Raw genomic sequence first — 14568 nt, 5'->3', positions numbered from 1 at the left:
ATGCCAGTGGACTGTTAGGGTGGATTTGAGCCAAGTGCGTTCGGCAGCCCGTACCTGGCCCTTGAGCGAGCGGAGCTGGCTGGTGAACCAGGGTGAGGATCGGGAATAGGAGGCAGTTCAGGAGGTGAGGGGGGCAAGGGCGTTGAGTGCGGTGGAGAAGGTCCTGTGGAGGAGAGTAAACGCAGAGGATGGTGCTGGATGTGGGCCAGAGGGGGAGGAGTTCAGGGGCAGGAGTTCAGAGGACTCCAGGGCAGCGGAGAAGAATTGTGGGGAGATCTAAGCAACCTGTCCTCATAATTTAACCCTTTAAGCCTTTAACCATCCAATTTCCTGTTTTATTCAACAAACTATTTCAACACCAAACATAGATCACCTAAGTCAACATGAAGAAAAATACCTGGACACAGGCTGCTGGTTTGATTCCATGTATCAAAGTCCCAGGGCATAAAATCCAAATTCAACTCAATATTATCCATGTCAACATCCTAATAGGGAAAAAGGATAAAAGAAAATATATTTAGTTGCATTCATTACAAGTTCATCATCAATATGGCAAGGAAGAGAAAAAAACAGGATTCAACCGTAACTTGCTATAAAAATCTATTGAAAAATCAACGTAAACCAATAGCAAAAAAAGCCATTGGGACTAAAACTACAATAGAAAATCTCATTTTAAGAATATCGCAAATCCCTGCTGTTTTAACTATCCTAATAAGATTGCTCCCCAATGTACACCTATTAAGTTGGTTTATCTATGTACACCTATTGAATAAGGTTCTCAAGTTTAAAGAGTTGGGCCAGAACTCTCCAAATACTGTACAGCATTCCAACTCACACAAACACCTTCTAGTTTCAAGCTCTCAGCCAATGAACTTCTGAATGTATAGCATTTCGATAACAGCTATCGTGACAAACAGCAACTGCCACACAATCCATTAAGTCAATGTGAGACTGCAGCACTTCCCTTTTTCCAACAATTTGAACATGTATTGTTTTAATAAATGAGGGGCGTGAGGAGAAATTGAAAGACGTCATGTACATATTTATAAAATATTTTCATTAGTGGAAGAATCACTCCTGCTTCTGGGTTGCATGTGTACACGTGGCGTGATTCATGTGCAAATTGCTGCAACCCGAACCGAGGACTTGTGCCATCATTCGTTCCTTGCCCTATTCTGTAAGTTGGACCACATTTCACCAAAGATGCGCAATGAAGGATCCTATTAGAAATGTATTTTATTTTCATTTAAAAAAATGACAATGTGTATCCAATAGGAACCTTGCACCCAACTTAATTGTATGATCCTTCGAATGAGATGTTAAAGTAAGGTTGCGCCTACCTGTTCAAGTGGACATTAAAGATCCCATAATTTTGGGGGTCCAGCTGAGTATGACACGTGTGGAAAACAGTATCCAAACCAAACTGAGGATTCCATGCATCCCACCTACACATGGAAATTCCAGAGATAGATTGTTGGAATGCAATGCGCACTCTCTCCCTGGAGAGAAGCATCTTGCTTACCTAATTTCCTTGAAGTATCAGGCACAGGTTGACAAGACCCAAGGCTTTGGAACCTCAGAGTGTGCGTTGGGGTAACTGCTTTGGTCTAACCAGCTAAATCCCACAACACTTTGAAAAGAGAAGGGAGTTTCTCCCGACGTCCACAATCCCCCAAATTGGTCATTCACTGGAATGCTACGGCGGGACATTGCTGCATGTAAATTATCTGCCATGTTCGCCCACAAGATAAACAGTTATTTCACTTTCCAGTGCATTCTGTGAAGCAATGAGATTTCCTCCCAATATGAAAGGCACTAAATCAAATTCAATGATTATTATTGTAAACGGTAGATATCTTTGGTGAAATTGTGCTCCAACCTACAGAATTTTAGCTCCACACAGCTGTTGCTCCTTGCATCAACAACCACTGGAGAACTATGAGGCAATGAAAAGAAATACCTCCAAATTCACAAAAATCAATAAACAACTTTTATTCTGTGGACAAGTCTGCAATACATGTTCACTTGCATTAAATTAATTAAAGATCTTAGTGAAAATATCTATTTGTGTGGAAGGAAAATAAAGAATATCAAAGAAAACATTCCCCCACCCTCGGGGTTCAGCCCTGGAGAAGGTGGCCACTGACAAACGCTCAAAGATCAAAGAGCACGAGTGTCAAGAAAAACAGGCAATGCAGCTGTAAACCACAAAGCATCTTAAATTGGTCACATCATGAAACGTTTGTTGAACACCTGAACCTCAGCTCACAAAGTTGGGAGATATTTGGCTCTCAATTTCATAATGCAATGATGAACAGTGCAGAATTTCTGCCGATTTTCTCCTCCAATTTCCTCCTCTCTTCCTGTCCCAAATGCATTTGACTTTTTTGTTCTATTGTGTTGGGCCACTGACACTGGTCATCCTCCAGTACCTCATCCATTATTCAAGTGTAAGCCTCGACTGAAAATGTCAACAAGCTATTTGATGTTTGGGGAAGCAACCTAGACCCTGCCCGCACCCAGGAAGTTTCAACAAATTATGCCATCAACACAATATAAACACAGCGGGTACAAATCATACTGGAATTGCTCTCAAAAAGCCAATACTAAACTGAATCCATAAAGCATTTAAAAGGGAATATGAAAATACTTGGGGAGGAAATTATTATTGGAGAGAGGCCAAAACGGCCTAATTGTGCTGTGAAATTTCTATGATTCGATTCTTATAGGTTGTTACATTAACCATGTAGAACACCGAACTCCCTTATGAAGGCCGATTGAGTGCCGTGTGAAAGCTATCCACAAAAGTTTCTGAACATATTTGCTGCCTTATACAGTATCAACTTGTAAAAAAAAGTTATGACTGTAAACACTCTGGAACATTAACAAGTGGCTCCATCTACTGTGCTAAACCGAGAACTACATACTTGTTTTAAATTGTGTAACTGTATTACTTAATTCCACTATATTTCAGTTACAGCGCAAACTTTAAATAGGCAATGTAAAAATTTATACATATTTTAAACCAAGGACACAGCCAGCGACGAGGTCTCTCTTTGTATCTGGATGTCTCTCTTTATGTAGGTCTCTCTATCTATCTCTCTCTTGGTCTGTGTCTGTGTTTCTCTGAGGGTCATTTTATGTGTGTCTGCATCTCTCTTTCCCCCCCAACCCCCACCTCTCCCCATCTGAGTCTGTATCTCTCCCTCTCTGTCTGTGTGCATCTCTGTACCTCTCTCTCCTGCTATTAGTTTGAAAGTGATTGACGGGTTCTACTGAATGCCACCTTGTGCTGCTGTTTTTCCCACCGGGTCAGACCAAGCCTGGGCTCCGGACACACAGTGGCGTGGTGCGGCCAATGGGCCACCAGCTGGACCGACCCTGTTCCATTAATTTCCTTGAACTGTTACGTTACTCTGAGTACAATAGCACCACCACCAGGAAGCAGAATGTTCTCCAACATTCTTTGCTTACATTTGTTTCACAGGCCAACAATCATTAATCAAAACCTTCATATGAGCAAACATCTTTGATACTATTTAATGAAACTCAGAAAATTTTACTGTCATCACTTTCAGAAACCAACTCACCGAATAATTTAGCTGAGTAACATTTTAATTTAAGTTCAGCTGTGGTCAGTCACATTAATGTAACTGACAGTTTGCAATTGATGTTTATGTATGTAACCAATAAAATTATTTAATATGCTGCTACAATATGCTATTAACTGGTACTATTAACAAACATACAGTCAGTGTTTGCAAAATGTTCCTAACCCACATACTTGGTGTCAGCTGGCAGCACTCAAGCCTTGTGAATAACAGACCAAGTTGGGACTGAACTCATATAGTTCAGGCTGACAGTGCAAAGCAGTGCTGGGGCAGTGCTTCATCAATGGAGATGCCATCCTTTATTAAACTGAGATCACATCTGCCTACTCAAGTGGACGTTAAAGATCCCATTGCAGTATTCAAAAAGAGAAATGAGTTTCTCCCAGTGTCCTGGCCAACAAATCCCAAGATAAAATTAGTTCCACTTGGCTGTTTGTGATATATTGCTTTGAACAAATTGGCTGCCACGTTCACCTTCACTGTCATGATACCGTTACAGTAAACCCTGAAGTCCTCCCAACTTGAAAGGCGCTCTATCAAATGCAAAGATTATTATTCAAAACCATGTTGAAGGTATTTACTCATTATATACTCTCACAAGAGATACTGCTGCCATCATCCCATAGCATCATTCCTCCATTCACAGACCCATTGTCAGATGTTGCCAGATCAGTGATACTCTTCCTGTCCAGAGAAAAACTGTTTTGAGGAGACAGGGAAGGGAAATCTGATTCTATTCAATGTCAAAGATACTTTCTTGTCCCAATAGTTGTTTTGAGCATATGTTTGTGCGAAAGGAGAGTCTACAATCCACTTATCACAGACACCAAATTTCAAATAGCTCTTTGAGAGCCAAATGTTGTGAGGAGGAAATTAGAGCGAGATCAACAAGAAACCAGTTCAGAAAATATTCCTTCACACAGAGGATTTTGAAAATATGGAATACACTGTTGCAGAAGGCTTTAGATACAATGTCAATTGGGATGTTAAAAGGTAGAAAGATACTTGGAAATAGATGGAAGTGCATTTAAGGCAGGGAAATAGGATTACGACCTGCATTTGCTGAAGTTTACCGGAGCTCACCACTTCAGATCCCAGTGCATACTGAGTTATCTAAGTCTAAGTTGCATCCGCATGGAAAGACCGAAATGGCCCCAAACTTCAGGATCAGGGAAGGTGGAAAAAAGGTCAAAGTTCCTGCTCATGGTCCCTCTGCATCAGCCTCTGCTGGCTGTGCACGAGTGTGGCAGCGGGTGGGAAAAGATCAAGCACAGCTGTGACCATCTCTGCAGTCGAGCTTTATCTGCAGTCAATATCTCACACATGTAAACAATGGCCACCAGAGGGCAACTAGTTCCATGAAACTGCAAGAGCAAGAGAAAGCCAGACTCGGAGCACAGTGAGTAGGCCAGTGACAAGCAAACTAGAAAAAAGATACTTTTTTAAAAAAATTATGTCATGAGTTAATGAACAGGTTCAATGGCCTATTCAGTGGAGTCCTGTAGCTTACACTCGCCTCGCAAGCGAGAGGACCTGGGTTTGATTCCCATCGGGTCGAAATGTTGGGCAAGTTTCCTTACTCCATACTCCACGCAGTAAATAGGAACCCAGTGGTTAGTCGATTGACGGATCGCTTTTCCGGAAATAATAATTCCTTCAAAATAAATTTTTAAAAATTAAGAATTTGGTCACTCAATCCACTACTGTTCGTGTGCAATTGGCTGCTGCGTTCCACCCACAAAATATACAGTCAATTCACTTTATAGTATATTCTGTGAAGCGCTTTGAGACGCCTCGAAGGTGTGATAAGGCACTATATCAAATGCAAGGATTTTTATTATATATTTCTGGTTCTAAATCATCTACTGTGTATTTTAAAGAAGGATTCCAATAGGAGAGCTTTTCAAGAATGTAAAACTCATCGATTCTGTAGTGTATTGAACATTACATAATTCACTATTTTTTAATTTTTCAAAAATATTAACAAAGCAATATCTTTATTCAGTCTGTTGGAATTCATGACTCAGAATTTGGTACTGCAGTCTGTCAAAAATATATATATTAAAAAAAGTATATCAAAGAATTACAATACAAATTTACATTTATATAGCACTTTTCACATCGGGATGACATCCCTCGTTGCTTTACAATACTGACTTGGCACCAGTAATTGCAACTGATAACTGCTCAGTTCAACAATTGTCCACACAGAAAAGCAGCAGGACAGTCCCACCCTCCCAGTGGATAGGGACTCCATTACTCTAACTGTTGTTAAATTACTTTACAAGATATGACAATGCTGGAAATCTGGAATGTAGCTTGTTAACAAGAACAAATTACATTTGTATAGTGCCTTTCACGTCAGGAGGGTGTCCCAAGGCGCTGAACTTCGTAATTCTGTTCTTTAATACATCCACTGAATCTTATTGCAGACAACAAACACATTAACACTGATCTTTTGATACTGGAAATACAAAGTTTTCCTGAAAAGCAAGTACTGATTGAAGAACCTGACAGCTCTAACACCAACTTGACTGATGAATTGACAGGAGGGATACACCACCCAGTACTTACATAAAGGCTGCTTTTCAAAGCTTGTCGATCATCGTCAGAACCAATCAACTCTTCAAAGAGGAGGGATTCTGCGGGGGGAAAAAAAATAGCAGTTAAATTTTAAATTGCTACACTGTTCATAATTCTGAAGGAATGGGGTGCAATTTATAATAGTGGTAAGATTGAGAGAAGAAAATGAACTACAAACTTCTACATTTTTTTCTGTTTGAAAATATAACAAAATACAACATAGCATTCAGCTCTCTGCCAAATAGCAACTTGTGCTCTAGAGGTCACTTCTGCAAATGCACTCCATGCGTCAGTGGAAATTTTCTGACGTTAACCTGAAATGTTAACTCACTTTCGTCTCCCCATAAATGCTGCCTGACCTGCTGATTGTTCCTAGCAACTTCTGTTTTTATTAAAGAAGAGTACACAATGTAGACTAAGTTACTCTCGACATTTGGGAACAGAATGCACAAGAATTGTGTTTACAGCTCAGAAAGCTGTTCGGTTTGTCCTGTCTGTTTTCTCTAAATCTCAATCCCTGCCGATATGTGTAGAGCTCCACTGCATACAAATGCTGTATTTGTTTATGAAATGTCAGCAAGATATCACAGACGCCATATTATTCCAGTCGTTTTGGACGTTCTCCTAACATGAAAGACGCAATACAAGTGTAATTTGTTGTTGTTGTGCAGTTCAGTGCACCACAAAGACTTTTATACATTCATTTTCCACATTTCAGTAAACTCACTGTTTCAAAAGTTTGTTCAATAACTACATTTTAGACAGAGCTGGAGGGTAACTATACTTTGAAAATAAAGTACTCTTACTATTGCCCTTCCGAAATCCATCTAAATATAAACAATTGGAAATCTAGTTGAAAAGAGGCACACTGAAAGGACAACATGACCCAGTTACAATGCACTTTGTTAATACGTGGATTAGTTTACCGTGGTATACACAGGAAGGCGCACACTGGCACTGACTGGCCAGCTCGGTGTTCAATGTGGCATCCTGACAACAACAACAACTTGCATTTATATGGCATCCCTCACTCAGGGTTGAGTTCCAGTGCACTTGGACTCTACACGATGCATGCTCACGAGAGTGGTTGCCACCGACATCGCGCACAGGAAGGCAGCCAATCAGCCCTGGAAGTTGGACATGAATGACGTCCGCACAAACTGACAACCCAAAAGTGCTGAGTGGCTGCCATATTTTTAAACGCAATCTATTAATGCATCTGAATCTATGGACCCAGAGCACCACTTTATAATGTAATGTAATCATCTCACAGTTACAGCATTACAAGTGAATGTGGTTTACGTGCATAGAGTAGAAAATCACAGAGAGGCCTAGTCCTCTAGTGAATTCCCAAGTAGTGTGATCCTAAACACAGCCAAACCTTAACAGACCTATGAGCAAGAATATCTCAAGTGTCTGGGGAGAGCTTTTTACTTATGCACATTGTATGAGAAGGATATAATATTCCTTATATTTAATATTGTCTTGCACATCAGGAAGACATCTCAAAGCGCTTCACAGGATAGAATATTAAGTATGGCGACTGCTTTTTTTAGGCAAATGCAGCAGCCAATTAGCACACAGCAATGTCCTACAAACCATGAAGCAAATGACTAATTTTATTTGGAAGATTGTTGGCGAGGACTCTGGGAGAAACTCCTTCCTCTTTTCGAATAGTGCCTTCCTCTTTTCGAATAGTGCCATGGGAGTTTTAACATCCAGCTGAACAGGCAGACAGCACCTCGGTTTAATATCTCATCCGAAGGACAGTACCACTGACAATGAAGCACACAGCCAGCTCTGCACTGGAGTGTCAGCCCAGGCTTTAACCAAAAATCTTGTGAGTCAGAGGCAAGAGTACTACCAACTGAGTCAGGCTGACACCTGTTATCATCAGGAATGTATTAGCAGGAATGAGTGGCTTCCTTTATGAAAAGAGGATTGATGTTTGGGCTGTTTTCACTAATTCTGAGGTTCAGGTGTGACCCAGTAGAAGTTTTGAATGGCAATGGTTGGGTAAACAGCAATAGATTATTTCCACTGGTTGGTGAGTCAGTAACGGGAAGGTACTAAATTTATGATCGTCACAAAAGGAAATAAACAGGAAGGTGGATTTATTTTTAACATCAAGAATGATTGGAATGTGGCAGTCTTTCACAAACCTCGGCTAAAGCACACACACATTTAATTGCTTTTACTGACTGCACTTTCCCATCGGAGCCTGAATGGATAAGATAATATGCAAATAGTCAGTTTCTAGATCCACAGCGTTTTATTATACTTCTACACAAGGAATATTGAAGGTTACTGGAAGTGAGAAAGAGTGGGATTATATTAGGAAGCTCTTGTGGAGCAAAATGCCACCTGAATAGCCTGTTTCTATGCTGTAACATCCTATTTCAATGATATCTCAAGACATGAGAGCTCCTTTGTCTTTCAGTGTCACTATTAAAGCAACAGTGAGTCATCACTGGGCTGAGCCATCATTTCCAACATATTTGCATATAAAGACCTCCTGTGGGAAATGTTACACCAAGCTTTCAAGCTGATGACATCTTCTGGACTATCATGCAATGATTCAATTCCTGATATGTTGACTACAAATTAATGTTCCAACCTTTTTAAATTCATGAGTAGAGAACTCATTCTTATCCAGGTGTTAATGATCAATGTTTTAATATCACTGCTAGACTTCTAGCAACAATTATTTATTTACGTACAAAATGCACAGAATTGTTGGGCCAAATAGTCGGTTTCTGTGCTGTATGATTCTAGGTTATTCTATGCAATTTGGCTTTTGCATCTGGCCTATAAACAGTTACTACACTTTATAGTAATTCCTGTGAAGCGCTCTGAAATGTCCTTCTGACATGAAATGTGCTATATCAAATGCAAGGATTATTACCTCCAATCGGGTTTCTGTGCTGCCCACAGCATGGAAACTGCACTGGTCAAGGTCACAAACATCCTGACCATGTGTGACCAGGGCTCCCTCTGCCCCCTCATCCTCCTCGACCTCTCCACCCCTTTTGACACCATGGACCACTCAATCCTCCTCCACCACCTCTCCTCCCACCTCAACCTTCAAGGTTCTGTCCTTGACTGGTTCAGGTACTACCTTTCACACCGCCTCCACTTTGTCACGGCAAACGGCTTCTCCTCCAGCCCCCGCACTGTCTGGTGCGGTGTTCCTCAAGGCTCTGTCCTCGGTCCTCTCCTCTTCACTCACTACATGCTCCCCTTGGTGATGTCATCCGCAGACATAGGGTAAATTTCCACATGTATGTGGATGACACGCAACTCTACCTCTCTGCTTCCACCCTGAACTCCAGGACTACTGGCGTCCTGACCAACATCAAATCCTGGACGAGGGCCAACTTTCTCCAACTCAACGTCAGCAAGACCGAGGCCTTCTGGATTGGCTCGCGCCAGCGCCTCCGCACCTCAGGCGCTGGCAGCAGCAGCCTCCACGGCTGCACACTTAACCTCACTATCCAGTCAGGAACCTGGGTATCTTGCTTGACCCTGAACTGTCCTTTCTCCCCCACATCCGTGCCATGACCAGCACTGCCTACCACCACCTCTGCAATATTGCCAGACTCCGCCACTGCCTCACCCCTCAGGCTGCCGAAACCCTCAACCACGCATTCGTCACCTCAAGGCTTGATTACGGGAACTCCCTCCTCATCGGCCTTCCCAACTCTTCCCTTCACAAGCTGCAGATCATCCAAAACTCTGCAGCTCGTGTACTCTCACATACCAGGCTCCGTGACCCCATCACTCCCACCCTCGCCCGACTCCACTGGCTCCCCATCCCCCAGAGGATTGAGTTCAAGATCCTCATCCTCACCTTTAAGGCCCTCCTACCTGCCTCCCACATAAAAACAACAATAAATTGTTCATTTCAATCCACAACTGTTTGTGGGACACTGCTGTGTGCAATTGGCTGCCGCATTTTGCCCACAAATATACAGTCAATTCACATTACAGCTAATTCTGTGAAGCACTTTGAGACGTCTAGAAGATGTGAAAAGCGCTATATCAAATGCAAGGATTATTATTATTATTATTATTATCTCTCTGACCTGCTGACTCCCTACCAACGTGCCCGCACCCTCCGTTCATCGGGCCCCGGCCTGCTCCATGTCTCCCGCCCGACCCGTCCTAACACCGGTGGCCGGGCTTTCAGCCTCTCTGCCCCCACACTCTGGAACTCCATCCCACGGTCCCTTCGCCTCGCTTCCTCCCTTGCCTCCTTCAAGGCCGGTCTCAAGACCCTTCTCTTCAACCGTGCCTTTGGTCTCCGTCCCACCTCTCTGCCTTCCCTCACCCCTACACCACCCCTCCCCCATCCCGACACATGACTGTTCAGCGCTTTGGGACATCCGCCCGACGTGAAAGGCGCTCTATAAATGCAATTTGGTTATTATTATTATTTACCTCAACCCATCGTTGTTGCCCTCTAAAACACTCCGAGATGTTAACCTGTATTAATAATAATCCTTGCATTTGATATAGTGCCTCATCACATTGTTAAGATATCTAAAAGCGCTTCACAAAATATACTGTAAAGCGAATTGACTGTACATTTTGTGGTGAAACACGGCAGCCAATTGTGCACAGCAGTGCCCCAAAGCAGTCGTGGATTGAGTGACCAAATTATTTTATTTCATTTTTTAGGGCATTATTATTTTTAAGGGAATCATTACCGCCCGAAAGCAATCCGCTGGTCGACTTAACGACCGGGTTCCTGCTCACCGCTACGTGGAGTAAAGAAACTTGCCCAAAGTTTGGCACCCTACGTGGGATTGGAACCCGGGTCCTCTCGCTTTTGCGAGGCGAGCGCTCTAACCAATATGCCGCGGGACCCTCCCCCACAGTTCAGGGCATTATAAATGCAAATTGTAGTACCAGGGTCATACACGGAAAAACAACAGTCTCACTCTGCCTCGCAGTGAGGGGCGAGAGGAGCCAATGTTAGCCATGTGATACAAACTGCTGAGTGAGGGAGGGAGTGAGGAGGAAGGGAGTGAGTGAGTGAAGGAGGAAGGGAGTGAGTGAAGGAGGGGAGTGAGGGAGGGAGTAAGGGAGTGAGTGAAGGAGGGGAGTGAGGGAGGGAGTAAGGGAGTGAGTGAGTGAGGAGGAAGGGAGTGAGTGAGTGAAGGAGGGAGTGAGGGGGTAAGGGAGGGAGGGAGGGGGTAAGGGAGGGAGGGAATGGGAGTGAGGGAGGGGGTAAGGGAGGGAGGGGGGGAGGGAGGGAGTGAGTGAAGGAGGGAGGGAGTGAGGGAGGGGTAAGGGAGGGAGGGAGGGGGTAGGGAGGAGGAGTGAGTGAGAGGAGGGGGAGGGAGTGTGTGAGGGAGGAAGGGAGTGAGGGAGGAGGAGGGAGGGAGGGGGAGGAGGAGGAGGGAGGGAGGGAGGAGGAGGAGGGAGGGAAGAGGAAGGGAGTGAGTGAGTGAGTGGGAGGAGGAAGGGAGGGAGGGAGTGAGGAAGGGGGAGGAAGTGAGGGGGAGTGAGTGAGTGAGTGAGTGAGTGGTGTCCTGTCAGTGTAGTTGACTGGTGCCCGTGGAAGAAGCTGGAAAGTTCTAGAGGCCGCAGATCCCCGAGCGCTCAGCCCGAGCCGCCGCCGCCGCCGCCGCCTACCCCAGTCCTCGTCCTCCCGACTCCATCTCACCGCCGCCGCCGCCGCCGCCAGACCTCCGGGCTCGAGGCTCAGCGCCATGGCCCGCGCGGCCCCGGCACTGCCTCTCTCTCTCTCTCTCTCACTCCCGGTGTCAGTGCCTCTCTCACTCCCGGTGTCAGTGCCTCTCACTCCCGGTGTCAGTGCCTCTCTCACTCCCGGTGTCAGTGCCTCTCCCACTCCCGGTGTCAGTGCCTCTCCCACTCCCGGTGTCAGTGCCTCTCTCACTCCCGGTGTCAGTGCCTCTCTCACTCCCGGTGTCAGTGCCTCTCCCACTCCCGGTGTCAGTGCCTCTCCCACTCCCGGTGTCAGTGCCTCTCCCACTCCCGGTGTCAGTGCCTCTCTCACTCCCGGTGTCAGTGCCTCTCTCACTCCCGGTGTCAGTGCCTCTCTCACTCCCGGTGTCAGTGCCTCTCTCACTCCCGGTGTCAGTGCCTCTCTCACTCCCGGTGTCAGTGTCTCGAGCACCACGTCTCCTCTCAGGACAATATGGCGGGGGGAGGGGGAGGGGCTGTTTATCCCAACACCGCGCACGCGCACCAGCGCACTTCCCGGGGGCGGGGCTTCACGCGCGTCTGTTTATTAACACATTCACCGCCATCATCATCTCAACTCACCTTCATCATCATCATCTCAACTCACCTTCACCTTCATCATCATCTCAACTCACCATCATCATCATCACCTCAACTCACCTTCATCATCATCTCATTCACCCCCATCATCATCTCAACTCACCTTCATCATCATCACCTCAACTCACCCCCATCTTCATCATCATCTCAACTCACCCCATCATCATCTCAATTCACCATCTTCATCATCAACTCAACTCACCCTCATCATCATCCCCATCATCATCATCTCAACTCACCCTCATCATCTCAACTCATCCCCATCATCATCTCAACTCATCCTCATCATCATCTCAACTCACCCCCATCATCATCATGACTCACCTCCATCATCATCTCAACTCACCCCCATCGTCATCTCAACTCACCCCCATCATCATCATCATCTCAACTTGCCCCCATCATTATGATCATCTCAACTCACCCCCATCATTAACTCAGCTCACCCTCATCATCATCATCATCATCATCCCAATTCACCCCTAATTCAAACTCACCCATCATCATCTCAACTCACCCCTAACTCAAACTCATCCCATCTCTCACCCCAACTCATCGCACATCCCAACTCAAACTCAGCCCAAACCCCCAATTTCAATTCATCTCAACTCAATCTTATCCTAATTGTTATCATCTATGAAACTTCCTATGTTTACAATATTGAAAGTTTACAGCAGAGGCCATTCAGTCACAATAATAATACTTGCATTTGATTTAGAGCTTTTCCAAACTGTTCACAAGATTTACTGTTACATGTAGTGGCTGTATTATGTAAGCAAAGTCAGAGGTTGTACTGCTCCCCCATAAATCTACTCGAATTCCACGCACCTGCTCTTTCCCTATACGTTTCATTATCAAGCATTTGTCCGATTCTCTTTTATATGCTGTTTTAGACTTAACTGCGGCAACTATTTATAATGAAGCTTGACACATTTTAATATATATAAAGTATATTAAAAAAAATTCAATGTCTCCATAATAATAATCCTTGCATTTGATATAGCGCTTTTCACGTCAGGAGGACGTCCCAAAGCGCTTCACAGAACACACTGTAAAGTGAATTGACTGTATGTTTGTGGGCGAACGCGGCAGCCAATTGCGCACAGCAGTGTCCCACAGTCGTGGATTGAAAATGACCAATTTATTATTGTTTGGTTTTGGAGGGATTATTTTCTTTGATGTAAACTTCAGTGTTAGCCTAGTTCAGTTGGTAGCATTCTCACTTCAGAGATACAACATTTTCAGTTCAAGCCTTACGTGGGGACTTTAAACTTGCAGTCCAGGATGATCCTTACAATTCTGTGGGTGTGAAACAACACTGGACATGCTGTCCTTTGGTTGAAACATTAAATGGGTGTTTAGGTAGACATTAAAAAGATCCAATGACACTATTTCAAAGGAGAAAGGATGTCTTGGTCAACAATCCCCCAGATAAAATTGGTCGTTTACTTCATGGGTGTTTGTGGGATGTTGTTGCTGTGTGGAAACTGGCTGCCTGTTTTGCCTACAAATACACAATCACTACATTTTACAGTCAAAATCCTGTGAAGCACTTTGAGAGATCTCAATGATATACCAAGGTGCTATATTAAATACAAGGATTTGGTTACTGACTGGAGGGAGTCGACTCGTGTGCAGAATTTTGCTTAATTTTCCGTTTCGGGCCTGGTCTGGCTCGATACGAATTCCGGATACCTGAAGTCCATCCAGTAAGTTGGGGTTGAACTGTATATTTTTTTCTGAAGTTATCTGACACGAATAGATACATTTGGCACAGCTCCTTTCATATTGGGATAACATATCAAGGCAGGATTATACTGTAAAATGTAAGGACAAGATTTTGTAGACAAAACCACTAGTGATTTTGCAAACCTATTACAATTTACTCCTTAAACCTGAACTGTCCCAATGTCTCTACGTAACTAATCACTCATACACGGAATCAATATAACTATCCTTGCATGTGATTTAGGATCTTAATTACGTCGAGACATTTCAAAGCAGTTCACGGGAGTTGTGACTGCATATTTGTAGGCACACAAGCTAAACTCTTTAAAGGACT

The 14568-nt window shown here is 44.1% G+C and overlaps 1 protein-coding gene across 1 annotated transcript in view; it reads right to left on the bottom strand.

Moving 5' to 3' along the window:
* The window catches only part of atf6 (activating transcription factor 6), a 115725-nt gene extending 103362 nt beyond the window's left edge, over window positions 1-12363 (bottom strand). The window contains exons 1-3 of the mRNA XM_007902964.2: window positions 11835-12363; window positions 6186-6253; window positions 398-485 (exon numbers count right to left, since the gene is read on the bottom strand). Of these exons, the coding sequence (XP_007901155.1) occupies window positions 398-485; window positions 6186-6253; window positions 11835-11913 (235 nt within the window). The 5' untranslated portion in view covers window positions 11914-12363. The remainder of the gene's footprint in view (window positions 1-397; window positions 486-6185; window positions 6254-11834) is intronic.
* Window positions 12364-14568: the final 2205 nt, after the last annotated feature.

Source organism: Callorhinchus milii, unplaced genomic scaffold (assembly GCF_018977255.1).
Source record: "Callorhinchus milii isolate IMCB2004 unplaced genomic scaffold, IMCB_Cmil_1.0 Scaffold5, whole genome shotgun sequence".
NCBI lineage: Eukaryota > Metazoa > Chordata > Chondrichthyes > Chimaeriformes > Callorhinchidae > Callorhinchus > Callorhinchus milii.
This window is presented reverse-complemented; position numbering and strand designations above follow the sequence as displayed.